Source organism: Phyllobates terribilis, unplaced genomic scaffold (genome assembly GCF_046119375.1).
Source record: "Phyllobates terribilis strain yellow unplaced genomic scaffold, ASM4611937v1 Scaffold_9__5_contigs__length_417890890, whole genome shotgun sequence".
In the NCBI taxonomy this organism is placed as follows: domain Eukaryota; kingdom Metazoa; phylum Chordata; class Amphibia; order Anura; family Dendrobatidae; genus Phyllobates; species Phyllobates terribilis.
The window spans coordinates 194,394,992-194,413,243 of record NW_027362769.1 but is presented as its reverse complement, the minus strand read 5'-3'; the positions used below and the strand labels follow the sequence as shown (position 1 = coordinate 194,413,243).

Below are 18,252 nucleotides of genomic sequence, written 5' to 3'. Positions count from 1 at the left end.
ATATGGGGGGGATCATTCAGCACAGGATCCATCATCACTATATGGGGGGGGAATCACTCAGCACAGGATCCGTCATCACTATATGGGGGAGAATCACTCAGCACAGGATCCGTCATCACTATATGGGGGGGAATCACTCAGCACAGGATCCGTCATCACTATATGGGGGGGGAATCACTTAGCACAGGATCCATCATCACTATATGGGGGGGGAATCACTCAGCACAGGATCCGCCATCACTATATGGGGGGGATCATTCAGCAGAGGATCCATCATCACTATATGGGGGGGATCATTCAGCACAGGATCCATCATCACTATATGGGGGGGATCATTCAGCACAGGATCCATCATCACTATATGGGGGGGAGGAATCACTCAGCACAGGATCCGTCATCACTACATGGGGGAATCACTCAGCACAGGATCCATCATCACTATATGGTGGGGAATCACTCAGCACAGGATCCGTCATCACTATATGGGGGGGAATCACTCAGCACAGGATCCATCATCACTATATGGGGGGAATCACTCAGCTCAGGATCCGTCATCACTATATGGGGGAGAATCACTCAGCACAGGATCCGCCATCACTATATGGGGGGGAATCACTCAGCACAGGATCCATCATCACTATATGGGGGGGGAATCACTCAGCACAGGATCCGTCATCACTATATGGGGGGGATCATTCAGCACAGGATCCATCATCACTATATGGGGGGGGGAATCACTCAGCACAGGAGCCATCACTATATGGGGGGGATCATTCAGCACAGGATCCATCATCACTATATGGGGAGGAATCACTCAGCACAGGAGCCGTCATCACTATATGGGGGGGATCCCCCCCATATAGTGATGACGGATCCTGTGCTGAGTGATTCCCCCCCATATAGTGATGATGGATCCTGTGCTGAGTGATTCCCCACCCCCTTATTGTGATGATGGATCCTGTGCTGAGTGATCCCCCCCATATAGTGATGACAGATCCTGTGCTGAGTGAATCCACCCCATATAGTGATGATGGATCCTGTGCTGAAAGATCCCCCCCATATAGTGATGACGGATCCTGTGCTAAGTGATTCCCCACTATATAGTGATGACGGATCCTGTGCTGAGTGATTCCCCCCCCATATAGTGATGACGGATCCTGTGCTGAGTGATTCCCCCCCATATAGTGATGATGGATCCTGTGCTGAGTGATCCCCCCCCATATAGTGATGACGGATCATGTGCTGAATGATCCCCCCGATATAGTGATGACGGCTCCTGTGCTGAGTGATTCCCCCCCCATATAGTGATGACGGCTCCTGTGCTGAGTGATTCCCCCCCATATAGTGATGATGGATCCTGTGCTGAGTGATTCCCCCCCATATAGTGATGATGGATCCTGTGCTGAGTGATTCCCCCCCCCCCACATTGTGATGATGGATCCTGTGCTGAGTGATTCCCCCCCATATAGTGATGATGTATACTGTGCTGAATGATCCCCCCCATATAGTGATGACGGATCCTGTGCTGAGTGATTCCCCCCCATATAGTGATGATGGATCCTGTGCTGAATGATCCCCCCCATATAGTGATGACGGATCCTGTGCTGAGTGATTCCCCCCCATATAGTGATGGCGGATCCTGTTCTGAGTGATTCTCCCCCATATAGTGATGACGGATCCTGTGCTGAGTGATCCCCCCCCCCCATTAAGTGATGACGGATCCTGTGCTGAGTGATTCCCCCCCCCATATAGTGATGATGGATCCTGTGCTGAATGATCCACCCCCATATAGTGATGACGGCTCCTGTGCTGAGTGATTCCCCCCCCATATAGTGATGACGGATCCTGTGCTGAATGATCCCCCCATATAGTGATGACAGATCCTGGCTGAGTGATCCCCCCCATATAGTGATGATGGATCCTGCGCTGAGTGATTCCCCCCCATATAGTGATGATGGATCCTGCGCTGAGTGATTCCCCCCCATATAGTGATGACGGATCCTGTGCTGAGTGATTCCCCCCCATATAGTGATGATGGATCCTGTGCTGAGTGATTCCCCCCCATATAGTGATGATGGATCCTGTGCTGAGTGATTCCCCCCCCATATAGTGATGACGGATCCTGTGCTGAGTGATTCTCCCCCATATAGTGATGACGGATCCTGTGCTGAGTGATTCTCCCCCCATATAGTGATGATGGATCCTGTGCTGAATGATCCCCCCCATATAGTGATGACGGCTCCTGTGCTGAATGATCCCCCCCATATAGTGATGACGGATCCTGTGCTGAGTGATTCCCCCCCATATAGTGATGATGGATCCTGTGCTGAATGATCCCCCCCATATAGTGATAATGGATCCTGTGCTGAGTGATCCCCCCCATATAGTGATGACGGCTCCTGTGCTGAGTGATTCCCCCCCATATAGTGATGATGGATCCTGTGCTGAATGATCCCCCCCATATAGTGATGACGGATCCTGTGCTGAGTGATTCCCCCCCATATAGTGATGATGGATCCTGTGCTGAATGATCCCCCCCATATAGTGATGACGGATCCTGTGCTGAGTGATTCCCCCCCCATATAGTGATGATGGATCCTGTGCTGAGTGATTCCCCCCCATATAGTGATGGCGGATCCTGTGCTGAGTGATTCTCCCCCATATAGTGATGACGGATCCTGAGCTGAGTGATTCCCCCCATATAGTGATGATGGATCCTGTGCTGAGTGATTCCCCCCCATATAGTGATGACGGATCCTGTGCTGAGTGATTCCCCACCATATAGTGATGATGGATCCTGTGCTGAGTGATTCCCCCATGTAGTGATGACGGATCCCGTGCTGAGTGATTCCTCCCCCCCATATAGTGATGATGGATCCTGTGCTGAATGATCCCCCCCATATAGTGATGATGGATCCTGTGCTGAATGACCCCCCCCATATAGTGATGATGGATCCTCTGCTGAATGATCCCCCCCATATAGTGATGGCGGATCCTGTGCTGAGTGATTCCCCCCCCATATAGTGATGATGGATCCTGTGCTAAGTGATTCCCCCCCCATATAGTGATGACGGATCCTGTGCTGAGTGATTCCCCCCCATATAGTGATGACGGATCCTGTGCTGAGTGATTCTCCCCCATATAGTGATGACGGATCCTGTGCTGAGTGATTCCCCCCCCATATAGTGATGATGGATCCTGTGCTGAATGATCCCCCCCATATAGTGATGACGGCTCCTGTGCTGAGTGATCCCCCCCCCATATAGTGATGACGGATCCTGTGCTGAATGATCCCCCCCCCATATAGTGATGACGGATCCTGTGCTGAGTGATTCCCCCATATAGTGATGACGGATCCTGTGCTGAGTGATTCCTCCCCCCCATATAGTGATGATGGATCCTGTGCTGAATGATCCTCCCCATATAGTGATGACGGATCCTCTGCTGAATGATCCCCCCCCATATAGTGATGGCGGATCCTGTGCTGAGTGATTCCCCACCATATAGTGATGATGGATCCTGTGCTGAGTGATTCCCCCCCCATATAGTGATGACGGATCCTGTGCTGAGTGATTCCCCCCCATATAGTGATGACGGATCCTGTGCTGAGTGATTCCCCCCCCCATATAGTGATGATGGATCCTGTGCTGAATGATCCCCCCCATATAGTGATGACGGATCCTGTGCTGAATGATCCCCCCCCATATAGTGATGGCGGATCCTGTGCTGCGTGATTCCCCCCCCCATATAGTGATGACGGATCCTGCGCTGAGTGATTCCCCCCCATATAGTGATGACGGATCCTGTGCTGAGTGATTCCCCCCCCATATAGTGATGACGGATCCTGTGCAGAGTGATTCTCCCCCATATAGTGATGACAGATCTTGTGCTGAGTGATTCTTCCAGCCATATAGTGATGACGGATCCTGTGCTGAGTGATTCCCCCCCATATAGTTATGACAGATCCTGTACTGAGTGATTCCCCCCCATATAGTGATGACAGATCCTGTGCTGAGTGATTTCCCCCCCCCATATAGTGATGACGGATCCTGTGCTGAGTGATTCTCCCCCATATTCTCCCCCATATAGTGATGACAGATCTTGTGCTGAGTGATTCTTCCCCCCATATAGTGATGACGGATCCTGTGCTGAGTGATTCCCCCCCATATAGTGAGGACGGATCCTGTGCTGAGTGATTCCCCCCCCATGTAGTCATGACGGATCCCGTGCTGATTGATAGCCCCCCCATATAGTGATGACGGATCCTGTGCTGAGTGATTCCCCCCCCATATAGTCATGACGGATCCCGTGCTGAGTGATTCCCCCCCCCCCCATATAGTGATGACGGATCCTGTTCTGAGTGATTCCCCCCCATATAGTGATGACGGATCCTGTGCTGAGTGATTTCCCCCCCCCATATAGTGATGACAGATCCTGTGCTGAGTGATTCCCCCCCATATAGTGATGACAGATCCTGTGCTGAGTAATTCCCCCCCCCATATAGTCATGACGGATCCCATGCTGAGTGATTGCCCCCCCCCCATATAGTGATGACGGATCCTGTGCTGAGTGATTCCCCCATATAGTTATGATGGATCCTGTGCTGAGTGATTCCCCCCCATATAGTGATGACAGATCCTGTGCTGAGTGATTCCCCCCCCATATAGTGATGATGGATCCTGTGCTGAGTGATTCCCCCCCCCATATAGTGATGACGGATCCTGTGCTGAGTGATCCCCCCCCCATATAGTGATGACGGATCCTGTGCTGAGTGATTCCCCCCATATAGTGATGACGGATCCTGTGCTGAGTGATTCCCCCCCCCATATAGTGATGACGGATCCTGTGCTGAATGATCCCCCCCCCATATAGTGATGATGTATCCTGTGCTGAGTGATTCTCCCCCATATAGTGATGACGGATCCTGAGCTGAGTGATTCCCCCCATATAGTGATGATGGATCCTGTGCTGAGTGATTCCCCCCCCATATAGTGATGACGGATCCTGTGCTGAGTGATTCCCCACCATATAGTGATGATGGATCCTGTGCTGAGTGATTCCCCCATGTAGTGATGACGGATCCTGTGCTGAGTGATTCCTCCCCCCCATATAGTGATGATGGATCCTGTGCTGAATGATCCTCCCCATATAGTGATGATGGATCCTCTGCTGAATGATCCCCCCCATATAGTGATGGCGGATCCTGTGCTGAGTGATTCCCCCCCCATATAGTGATGATGGATCCTGTGCTAAGTGATTCCCCCCCCATATAGTGATGACGGATCCTGTGCTGAGTGATTCCCCCCCATATAGTGATGACGGATCCTGTGCTGAGTGATTCTCCCCCATATAGTGATGACGGATCCTGTGCAGAGTGATTCCCCCCCATATAGTGATGATGGATCCTGTGCTGAATGATCCCCCCCATATAGTGATGACGGCTCCTGTGCTGAGTGATCCCCCCCCCCATATAGTGATGACGGATCCTGTGCTGAATGATCCTCCCCATATAGTGATGATGGATCCTCTGCTGAATGATCCCCCCCCATATAGTGATGGCGGATCCTGTGCTGAGTGATTCCCCCCCCATATAGTGATGATGGATCCTGTGCTGAGTGATTCCCCCCCCATGTAGTGATGACGGATCCTGTGCTGAGTGATTCCCCCCCATATAGTGATGACGGATCCTGTGCTGAGTGATTCCCCCCCCCATATAGTGATGATGGATCCTGTGCTGAATGATCCCCCCCATATAGTGATGACGGGGGGGGGATCACTCAGCACAGGATCAGTCATCACTATATGGGGGAGAATCACTCAGAACAGGATCCGCCATCACTATATGGGGGGGAATCACTCAGCACAGGATCCGTCATCACTATATGGGGGGGATCATTCAGCACAGGATCCATCATCACTATATGGGGGGGAATCACTCAGCACAGGATCCGTTATCACTATATGGGGGGGATCATTCAGCACAGTATACATCATCACTATATGGGGGGGAATCACTCAGCACAGGATCCATCATCACAATATGGGGGGGGGGAATCACTCAGCACAGGATCCATCATCACTATATGGGGGGGAATCACTCAGCACAGGATCCATCATCACTATATGGGGGGGAATCACTCAGCACAGGAGCCGTCATCACTATATGGGGGGGGAATCACTCAGCACAGGAGCCGTCATCACTATATCGGGGGGATCATTCAGCACAGGATCCATCATCACTATATGGGGGGAGAATCACTCAGCACAGGATCCGTCATCACTATATGGGGGGAAATCACTCAGTACAGGATCCGTCATCACTATATGGGGGGGGGGGATCATTCAGCACAGGATCCGTCATCACTATATGGGGGAGAATCACTCAGCACAGGATCCGTCATCACTATATGGGGGGGGGAATCACTCAGCACATGATCCGTCATCACTATATGGGGGGGGATCACTCAGCACAGGATCCATCATCACTATATGGGGGGGAATCACTCAGCACAGGATCCGTCATCACTATATGGGGGGGGAATCACTCAGCACAGGATCCGTCATCACTATATAGTGGGGAATCACTCAGCACAGGATCCGTCATCACTATATGGGGGGGATCTTTCAGCACAGGATCCATCATCACTATATGGGGTGGATTCACTCAGCACAGGATCTGTCATCACTATATGGGGGGGATCACTCAGCACAGGATCCATCATCACAATAAGGGGGGGGGAATCACTCAGCACAGGATCCATCATCACTATATGGGGGGGAATTACTCAGCACAGGATCCGTCATCACTATATGGGGGGGGATCATTCAGCACAGGATCCGTCATCACTATATGGGGGGGGGGATCACTCAGCACAGGAGCCGTCATCACTATATGGGGGGGATCATTCAGCACAGGATCCATCATCACTATATGGGGGGGGAATCACTCAGCACAGGATCCGTCATCACTATATGGGGGAGAATCACTCAGCACAGGATCCGTCATCACTATATGGGGGGGAATCACTCAGCACAGGATCCGTCATCACTATATGGGGGGGGAATCACTTAGCACAGGATCCATCATCACTATATGGGGGGGGAATCACTCAGCACAGGATCCGCCATCACTATATGGGGGGGATCATTCAGCAGAGGATCCATCATCACTATATGGGGAGGATCATTCAGCACAGGATCCATCATCACTATATGGGGGGGAGGAATCACTCAGCACAGGATCCGTCATCACTACATGGGGGAATCACTCAGCACAGGATCCATCATCACTATATGGTGGGGAATCACTCAGCACAGGATCCGTCATCACTATATGGTGGGGGAATCACTCAGCACAGGATCCATCATCACTATATGGGGGGAATCACTCAGCTCAGGATACGTCATCACTATATGGGGGAGAATCACTCAGCACAGGATACATCATCACTATATGGGGGGGGGATCATTCAGCACAGGATCCGTCATCACTATATGGGGGGGGGAATCACTCAGCACAGGATCCGTCATCACTATATGGGGGGAATCACTCAGCACAGGATCCGTCATCACTATATGGGGGGGGGATCACTCAGCACAGGATCCGTCATCACTATATGGGGGGGGGAATCACTCAGCACAGGATCCATCATCACTATATGGGGGGGGAATCACTCAGCACAGGATCTGTCATCACTATATGGGGGGGAATCACTCAGCACAGGATCCATCATAACTATATGGGGGAATCACTCAGCACAGGATCCGTCATCACTATATGGGGGGGGGGCAATCACTCAGCATGGGATCCGTCATGACTATATGGGGGGGGGAATTACTCAGCACAGGATCTGTCATCACTATATGGGGGGGAATCACTCAGCACAGGATCTGTCATCACTATATGGGGGGGGAAATCACTCAGCACAGGATCCGTCATCACTATATGGGGGGGAATCACTCAGAACAGGATCCGTCATCACTATATGGGGGGGGGGGGAATCACTCAGCACGGGATCCGTCATGACTATATGGGGGGGGAATCACTCAGCACAGGATCCGTCATCACTATATGGGGGGGCTATCAATCAGCACGGGATCCGTCATGACTATATGGGGGGGGAATCACTCAGCACAGGATCCGTCCTCACTATATGGGGGGGAATCACTCAGCACAGGATCCGTCATCACTATATGGGGGAAGAATCACTCAGCACAAGATCTGTCATCACTATATGGGGGAGAATCACTCAGCACAGGATCCGTCATCACTATATGGGGGGGGAAATCACTCCGCACAGGATCTGTCATCACTATATGGGGGGGAATCACTCAGTACAGGATCTGTCATAACTATATGGGGGGGAATCACTCAGCACAGGATCCGTCATCACTATATGGCTGGAAGAATCACTCAGCACAAGATCTGTCATCACTATATGGGGGAGAATCACTCTGCACAGGATCCGTCATCACTATATGGGGGGGGAATCACTCAGCGCAGGATCCGTCATCACTATATGGGGGGGAATCACTCAGCGCAGGATCCGTCATCACTATATGGGGGGGGGAATCACGCAGCACAGGATCCGTCATCACTATATGGGGGGGATCATTCAGCACAGGATCCATCATCACTATATGGGGGGGGGAATCACTCAGCACAGGATCCGTCATCACTATATGGGGGGGAATCACTCAGCACAGGATCCGTCATCACTATATGGGGGGGGAATCACTCAGCACAGGATCCATCATCACTATATGGGGGGGGAATCACTCAGCACAGGATCCGCCATCACTATATGGGGGGGGATCATTCAGCAGAGGATCCATCATCACTATATGGGGAGGATCATTCAGCACAGGATCCATCATCACTATATGGGGGGGAGGAATCACTCAGCACAGGATCCGTCATCACTATATGGGGGAATCACTCAGCACAGGATCCGTCATCACTATATGGGGGAGAATCACTCAGCATAGGATCCGTCATCACCATATGGGGTTGGGAATCACTCAGCACAGGATCCATCATCACTATATGGGGGGGAATCACTCAGCACAGGATCCATCATCAGTATATGGGGGGGAATCACTCAGCAAAGGATCCGTCATCACTATATGGGGGGGGAATCACTCAGCACAGGATCCATCATCACTATATGGGGGGAATCACTCAGCACAGGATCCGTCATCACTATATGGGGGGGAATCACTCAGCACAGGATCCGTCATCACTATATGGGGGGAATCACTCAGCACAGGATCCGTCATCACTATATGGGGGGGGGGGATCACTCAGCACAGGATCCGTCATCACTATATGGGGGGGGAATCACTCAGCACAGGATCCGTCATCACTATATGGGGGGGGAGAATCACTCAGCACAGGATCCGTCATCACTATATGGGGGGGGGAATCACTCAGCATGGGATCCGTCATGACTATATGGGGGGGGGGAATCACTCAGCACAGGATCTGTCATCACTATATGGGGGGGGAATCACTCAGCACAGGATCTGTCATCACTATATGGGGGGGAATCACTCAGCACAGGATCCATCATCACTATATGGGGGGGAATCACTCAGCACAGGATCCGTCATCACTATATGGGGGGGGGAAATCACTCAGCACAGGATCAGTCATCACTATATGGGGGGGAATCACTCAGAACAGGATCCGTCATCACTATATGGGGGGGGGGGGATCACTCAGCACGGGATCCGTCATCACTATATGGGGGGGGAATCATTCAGCACAGGATCCGTCATCACTATATGGGGGAGCTATCACTCAGCACGGGATCCGTCATGACTATATGGGGAGGGAATCACTCAGCACAGGATCTGTCATCACTATATGAGGGGGAATCACTCAGCACAGGATCTGTCATCACTATATAGGGGGGAATCACTCAGTACAGGATCCGTTATCACTATATGGGGGGGAATCACTCAGCACAGGATCTGTCATCACTATATGGGGGGAGGAATCACTCAGCACAGGATCCGTCATCACTATATGGGGGGGAATCACTCAGCACAGGATCCGTCATCACTATATGGGGGGAAGAATCACTCAGCACAAGATCTGTCATCACTATATGGGGGAGAATCACTCAGCACAGGATCAGTCATCACTATATGGGGGGGAATCACTCAGCACAGGATCCGTCATCACTATATGGGGGGAAGAATCACTCAGCACAAGATCTGTCATCACTATATGGGGGAGAAACACTCAGCACAGGATCCGTCATCACTATATGGGGGGGAATCACTCAGCACAGGATCCGTCATCACTATATGGGGGGGGAATCAAGCAGCACAGGATCCGTCATCACTATATGGGGGAGAATCACTCAGCACAGGATCCATCACCACTATATGGGGGGGAATCACTTAGCACTGGATCCGTCATCACTATATGGGGGGGAATCACTCAGCACAGGATCTGTCATCACTATATGGGGGGGAATCACTCAGCACAGGATCCGTCATCACTATATGGGGGGGGGAATCATTCAGCACAGGATCCGTCATCACTATATGGGGGAGAATCACTCAGCACAGGATCCATCATCACTATATGGGGGGGAATCACTCAGCACAGGATCCGTCATCACTATATGGGGGGGGGGAATCATTCAGCACAGGATCCATCATCACTATATGGGGGGGAATCACTCAGCACAGGATCCGTCATCACTATATGGGGGGGGGGGAATCATTCAGCACAGGATCCATCATCACTATATGGGGGGGGAATCACTCAGCACAGGATCCATCATCACTATATGGGGGGGGGGGATCACTCAGCACAGGATCCATCATCACTATATGGGGGGGGGGATCACTCAGCACAGGATTCATCATCACTATATGGGGGAGAATCACTCAGCACAGGATCTGTCATCACTATATGGGGGGGAATCACTCAGCATAGGATCCATCATCACTATATGGGAGGAGGAATCACTCAGCACAGGATCCATCATCACTATATGGGGGGGAATCACTCAGCACAGGATCCATCATCACTATATGGGGGAGGAATCACTCAGCACAGGATCCATCATCACCATATGGGGGGGAATCACTCAGCACAGGATCCGTCATCACTATATGGGGGGGAATCTCTCAGCACAGGATCCTTCATCACTATATGGGGGGAATCACTCAGCACAGGATCCGTCATCACTATATGGGGGAGAATCACTCAGCACAGTATCCATCATCACTATATGGGGGGGAATCACTCAGCACAGGATCCGTCATCACTATATGGGGGGGAATCACTCAGCACAGGATCCATCATCACTATATGGGGGAGAATCACTCAGCACAGGATCCGTCATCACTATATGGGGGGGGATCACTCAGCACAGGATCTGTCATCACTATATGGGGGGGAATCACTCAGCACAGGATCCGTCATCACTATATGGGGGGGAATCACTCAGCACAGGATCCATCATCACTATATGGGGGGGAATCACTCAGCACAGGATCTGTCATCACTATATGGGGGGGAATCACTCAGCACAGGATCCGTCATCACTATATGGGGGAGAATCACTCAGCACAGGATCCATCATTACTATATGGGGGGGGGGGAATCACTCAGCACAGGATCCGTCATCACTATATGGGGGAGAATCACTCAGCACAGGATCCATCATCACTTTAAAGGGGTGGGGGATCACTCAGCACAGGATCCGTCATCACTATATGGGGGGGGAAATCACTCAGCACAGGATCCGTCATCACTATATGGGGGAGAATCACTCAGCACAGGATCCGTCATCACTATATGGGGGGAATCACTCAGCACAGGATCCATCATCACTAATTGAGGACAATCACTATTTTCTTTCTGTCTTATTGGCCAGGGTGACACTCACCACAGCCACAGGAACTCGGAGAGGACGGTGCCCACGAGGCCGTTGATCACCAGATAAATCCAGACCAGTTTATTTGGGAATTCAAATGCTTCAAACTTGGTGTAATGCAAAAGAAAGAAGCCCGGCCAGAGGAGCAGGAGGTTAAAGAGGCCGACGAAGCCTGGAAGAAAGGACAGCACTGTTATTGGGCTCACTTTGTCCCCCGAAAAAGTATCAGTCACTGGTAGGGGGTCACCCTGCCACCGAGGAGGCTTCAGTCTCCAGGGAAATCAACCTACCCCCGAGGAGGTGTCAGTCACCAGGGAAATCGCCCTGCCCCCGAGGAGGTGTCAGTCACCAGGGAAATCGCCCTGCCCCCGAGGAGGTGTCAGTCACCAGGGAAATCGCCCTGCCCCCGAGGAGTCGGTCACCAGGGAAAATCGCCCTGTCCCCGAGGAGGCGTCGGTCACCAGGGAAAATCGCCCTGCCACCGAGGAGGCTTCAGTCACCAGGGAAATCACCCTACCCCCGAGGAGGTGTCAGTCACCAGGGAAATCGCCCTACCCCCGAGGAGGTGTCAGTCACCAGGGAAATCGCCCTACCCCCGAGGAGGTGTCAGTCACCAGGGAAATCGCCCTACCCCCGAGGAGGTGTCAGTCACCAGGGAAATCGCCCTACCCCCGAGGAGGTGTCAGTCACCAGGGAAATCGCCCTACCCCCGAGGAGGTGTCAGTCACCAGGGAAATCGCCCTACCCCCGAGGAGGTGTCAGTCACCAGGGAAATCGCCCTACCCCCGAGGAGGTGTCAGTCACCAGGGAAATCGCCCTACCCCCGAGGAGGTGTCAGTCACCAGGGAAATCGCCCTACCCCCGAGGAGGTGTCAGTCACCAGGGAAATCGCCCTACCCCCGAGGAGGTGTCAGTCACCAGGGAAATCGCCCTACCCCCGAGGAGGTGTCAGTCACCAGGGAAATCGCCCTACCCCCGAGGAGGTGTCAGTCACCAGGGAAATCGCCCTGCCCCCGAGGAGTCGGTCATCAGGGAAATCGCCCTGTCCCCGAGGAGGCGTCGGTCACCAGGGAAATCGCCCTGCCCCCGAGGAGACCTCGGTCACCAGGGAAATCGCCCTGCCCTCGAGGAGATGTCGTTTACCAGGGAAATCGCCCTGCCACCGAGGAGACGACGTTTACCAGGGAAATCGCCCTGCCCCCGAGGAGACGTAGTTTACCAGGAAAATCGCCCTGCCACCAAGTAGACGTCATTTACCAGGGAAATCGCCCTGCCACCGAGGAGACTACGTTTACCAGGGAAATCGCCCTGCCACCGAGGAGACGACTTTTACCAGGGAAATCGCCCTGCCACCGAGGAGACGACGTTTACCAGGGAAATCGCCCTGCCACCGAGGAGACGACGTTTACAAGGGAAATCGCCCTGCCCCCGAGGAGACGACGTTTACAAGGGAAATCGCCCTGCCCCCGAGGAGACGTCGTTTACCAGGGAAATCGCCCTGCCACCGAGGAGACGTCGTTTACCAGTGAAATCGTCCTGCCACCGAGGAGACGTCGTTTACCAGAGAAATAGCCCTGCCACCGAGGAGACGACGTTTACCAGGGAAATAGCCCTGCCACCGAGGAGACGACGTTTACCAGGGAAATAGCCCAGCCACCGAGGAGACGACGTTTACCAGGGAAATAGCCCAGCCACCGAGGAGACGACGTTTACCAGGGAAATAGCCCAGCCACCGAGGAGACGACGTTTACCAGGGAACTAGCCCAGCCACCGAGGAGACGACGTTTACCAGGGAAATAGCCCAGCCACCGAGGAGACGACGTTTACCAGGGAAATAGCCCAGCCACCGAGGAGACGACGTTTACCAGGGAAATAGCCCAGCCACCGAGGAGACGACGTTTACCAGGGAAATAGCCCAGCCACCGAGGAGACGACGTTTACCAGGGAAATCGCCCTGCCCCCAAGGAGACGTCGTTTACCAGGGAAATCGCCCTGCCCCTGAGGAGACGACGTTTACCAGGGAAATCGCCCTGCCCCCGAGGAGGCCTCAGTCATTCGGGATGTCACCCTGACTCGAAGGACGTATCAGACACTGGGGAGTGAAAGGAACAATCCTGCCCCCGAGGAGGTGTCAGTCATTTGTACATCGCCCAGAATGTGTTTACGCTCAGTTACCATGGAAACACATCATTTGCACTGGAGCTAAAGAAGCAGAACTCTTGCTCTATTTATTAGTCCAATAAAGAAAAGTGATTATAAACAAGAAACTGCCCAAGAGGCGTGCCTGCAGAGGGGGAGCACCTGCAGAGAGAAGCACCTGCAGAGGGTGCGTGCCTGCAGAGAGAAGCACCTGCAGAGGGGGTGTGCCTGAAGAGGGGGTGCGCCTGGAGAGAGAAGCACCTGCAGAGGGGGCGAGCCTGCAGAGAGAAGCACCTGCAGAGGGGGCGAGCCTGCAGAGGGGGCGCGCCTGGAGGAAGAAGCACCTGCAGAGGGGGCGCCCCTGCAGAGAGAAGCACCTGCAGAGGGGGCGCGCCTGCAGAGAGAAGCACCTGCACAGGGGGAGCACCTGCAGAGAGAAGCACCTGCAGAGGGGGTGAGCCTGCAGAGAGAAGCAGTTGCAGAGAGAAGCACCTGCAGAGGGGGAGCGCCTGCAGAGAGAAGCACCTGCAGAGGGGGAGCACCTGCAGAGGGGGAGCGCCTGCAGAGAGAAGCACCTGCAGAGGGGGCTCGCCTGCAGAGAGAAGCACCTGCAGAGGGGGCGCGTCTGCAGAGAGAAGCACCTGCAGAGGGGGCGCGCCTGCAGAGAGAAGCACCTGCAAAGGGGGCGCTCCTGCAGAGAGAAGCATCTGCAGAGGGGGCGCTCCTGCCGAGCTGCTGTTTAGATCAGTGGGTGTGGGGTCATGTGTGTTTTATCCTTTTGCGCTCTGGCTTTTTCTTCTTTCAGGAGCCATGCCTTTTTTCTCTTTCCACCTACAGTGCTGTATGGGGCTTGTTTATTGTGGGACAAACTGTAGTTTAGGATGACACCATTCAGATTGTAGTGGAAATTGGGGGAAAAAAATCCAAATGAGGTAAAAAATTATAGAAATCTGATTCTCCAGGTCAGCAAGGTAAAAAGTTCTGAAATTTTATAAAATAAAAAAAATTAAATAAAACCCACAACAATTTTCCTGTGTCACCATCTTCTTGCATTGAGCAGGGGTTGTGCTATGCACACGCCCGGACTGGCTGGCATGAGCGTGATTAGTGATCCCACTGTACCATGAACCGAGGAGTGCCTGGAGGGGCGTAACTAAGTATCAACCCAATCCGACCAAGGTCGCACGGCGGCTCAGTCGACTCCGTGGACCAAGGAGGGACCAGGTGCTACTCCAGGTCAGACCCCGGACACGGCTGTTGACCCACACTGGGGAATACAGGAACAGGCAGGTTAGGCTGGCACACAGACAGGTGGGTATTGGCAGGCTCGGCTGGAGTGCACACAGGAGGATACTGGCAAGCACGGCTGGTATGCAGACAGGGAGGCACTAGCAGGTTGGAGCGCAGGCTAGATAGGGACCAGTACAGACTGGGATTCAGGAACAGAACCGCAGATGCGGTAGACAAGCAGAGCAGACAGGAACCGCTGGAGCGGTGGGCAAGGCAGAGCAGAGAGATACCACCGGAGCGGTGAGCAAGGCGAAACCGCCGGAGTGGTGGGCAAGGCAGAGCAGGAGGAACTGCCGGAGCGGTGAGCCAGGTAGAGCAGAGCGAAACCACCAGAGTGGTGAACAAGGCAGAGCAGAGAGGACAGGGCTCTGTTCACACTGAACAGACTGGAAGGGACAAGCAGAACCAGATACACACAAGGTACTTGCAATGAAGTAGCGAGTGGACTCTAAACTCTCAACAGAAGTACAGAGACAACGAGTAGGAGCTAGGTGCAGGTTCAGAGAATGCAGGAAAAGGGAAGGTACGGACACAGAGACAAACAGGCTAGGAGAGTGTTCAGACAGGAACTGACACTGCAACAAGATACAGGAGCGAGTCTGGGTATACGGCCCCCAGTAGGGCGGATAAACAGGCTAGGAGAGTGTTCAGACAGGAACTGATACTGCAACGAGATACAGGAGCAAGTCTGGGTATACGGCCCCCAGAGAGGCGGAAACAGGCTAGAAGACACAGATAACAGGTCTGGGAATACAGCCCCCAGAATGGCGGGAACAGACTAGAAACAGGACAGGACAGGACCTGGCAATTCAGTAGCAAAGACTAACTGAGTGAAGGTGTTGTTCAGGCATCTCCTACAGGGTGGAGTGGGTTTAAATATCCAGTGACTCACAGCAATAGGCTGGGGACGCATTAGGAGTGTGCCCACAGCAGCTATAAGAATCAGGAAGTAACCTGGCCGCCGCCCTAAGCAGTCAGACCAGAGGCAAGCACACAGTATGAACAGGAGCAAGACTAGCAGACTGGACTGAAGGTTAACATTGCGATCTTGCATAGTGGGAGATGGTGCACTATGCAAACAAGCCACCAGGTATGTTACAGGTTGGACACTAGGACCCCAGAGGTCTCTTCCAACTAACATTCAAGGAGACCCCTGATGCTGTCATTTTACGGGTGATGGAGCGGGCGGGGGCTTGTGCCCTGCAGGGTGAGATGATACTTTTATTGATACAATTATGGGGCGAGCACAATGTTTCCATCGCTTCTTATTGCATATTTTGAGGAGTTGCGGCAACCAATTCTGGGGTTTTCTTTTTCCTCTTTACAGGATTTACTGATCGGTTAAGTTCCATATTTTGATAAATTGGACCTTTATTGATGCAGCAGCGCCATGTGTATATATATAAATACAAGTACGTATGTATGTATATGTGTGTGTGTGTCTGTGTGTGTATAGAGATAGATTATATATATATATCCCCTCCTGTGTAATATACTTTGTGTACATACAGTGCCTTCTGAAAGCATTTGGCCCCCTTGAACTTTTCTACCTTTTGTCACATTTCTGGCTTCAAACATAAAGATATAAAATCCTAATTTTTGGGGGAAAAATCAAAAACAAGTGGGACACAATCGTGAAGTGGAAGGAAATTTATTGGATATTTTAAACTTTTTAAACAAATTAAAAACTGAAAAGTGGGGCGTGCAATATTATTCGGCCCCCTTGAGTTAATACTTTGTAGCGCCACCTTTTTCTGTGATTACAGCTGCAAGACGCTTGGGGTATGTCTTGTTGGAAGATAAATCTCCGTCCCAGTCTCAGGTCTTTTGCAGACTCCAACAGGTTTTCTTCCAGAATGGTCCTGTATTTGGCTCCGTCCATCTTCCCATCAATTTTAACCATCTTCCCTGTCCCTGCTGAAGGAAAGCAGGCCCAAACCATGATGCTGCCACCACCATGTTTGACAGTGGGGATGGTGTTTTGAGGGTGATGAGCTGTGTTGCTTTTACGCCAAACGTATCGTTTTGCATTGTGGCCAAAAAGTTTGATTTTGGTTTCATCTGACCAGAGCACCTTATTCCACATGTTTGGTGCATCTCCCAGGTGGCTTGTGGCAAACTTCAAATGAGACTTTTTATGGATATCTTTGAGAAATGGCTTTCTTCTTGCCACTCTTCCATAAAGGCCAGATTTGTGCAGTGTACGACTGATTGTTGTCCTATGGACAGACTCTCCCACCTCAGCTGTAGATCTCTGCAGTTCATCCAGAGTGATCATGGGCCTTTTGGCTGCATCTCTGATTATTATTATTATTTATTATTATAGCGCCATTTATTCCATGGCGCTTTACATGTGAAAAAGGGGTATAATACAAGAACAATTACAATAATCTTGAACACAATGTGACAGTGACTGGTACAGGAGGAGCGAGGACCCTGCCTGCGAGGGCTCACAGTCTACAGGGCATGGATGAGGATACAGTAGGTGAGGGTAGAGCTGGTCATGCAGCGGTGGTTACTGCAGGTTGTAGGCTTGTCGGAAGAGGTGGGTCTTCAGGTTCCTTTTGAAGGTTTCCACGGTAGGCGGGAGTCTGATATATTGGGGTAGAGAGTTCCAGAGTAGGGGGGAAGCACGGGAGAAATTTTGTATGCTTTTGTGGGAGGAGGAGATAAGAGGGGAGTAGAGAAGGAGATCTTGTGAGGATCAGAGGTTGCGTGCGGGTATGTAACGGGAGACTAGGTCAGAGATATATGGAGGAGACAGGTTGTGGATGGCTTTGTATGCCAGGGTTAGGGTTTTGAACTGGAGTCTCTGAGCAATGGAGAGCCAGTGAAGAGATTGAGAGAGAGGAGAGGCCGGGGAATAGCGGGGGGACAGGTGGATTAGTCGGGCGGCAGAGTTTAGGATAGATTGGAGGGGTGC

At 52.1% G+C, this 18,252-nt stretch overlaps 1 protein-coding gene across 1 annotated transcript in view; it reads right to left on the bottom strand.

Moving 5' to 3' along the window:
* LOC141161325 (solute carrier family 35 member F5-like) overlaps positions 1–14,078 on the bottom strand; it is a 131,626-nt gene extending 117,548 nt beyond the window's left edge. Inside the window, exons 1-2 of the mRNA XM_073646138.1 lie at positions 14,046–14,078; positions 11,913–12,148 (exon numbers count right to left, since the gene is read on the bottom strand). Of these exons, the coding sequence (XP_073502239.1) occupies positions 11,913–12,148; positions 14,046–14,078 (269 nt within the window). The remainder of the gene's footprint in view (positions 1–11,912; positions 12,149–14,045) is intronic.
* Between the last annotated feature and the right edge of the window lie 4,174 nt (positions 14,079–18,252).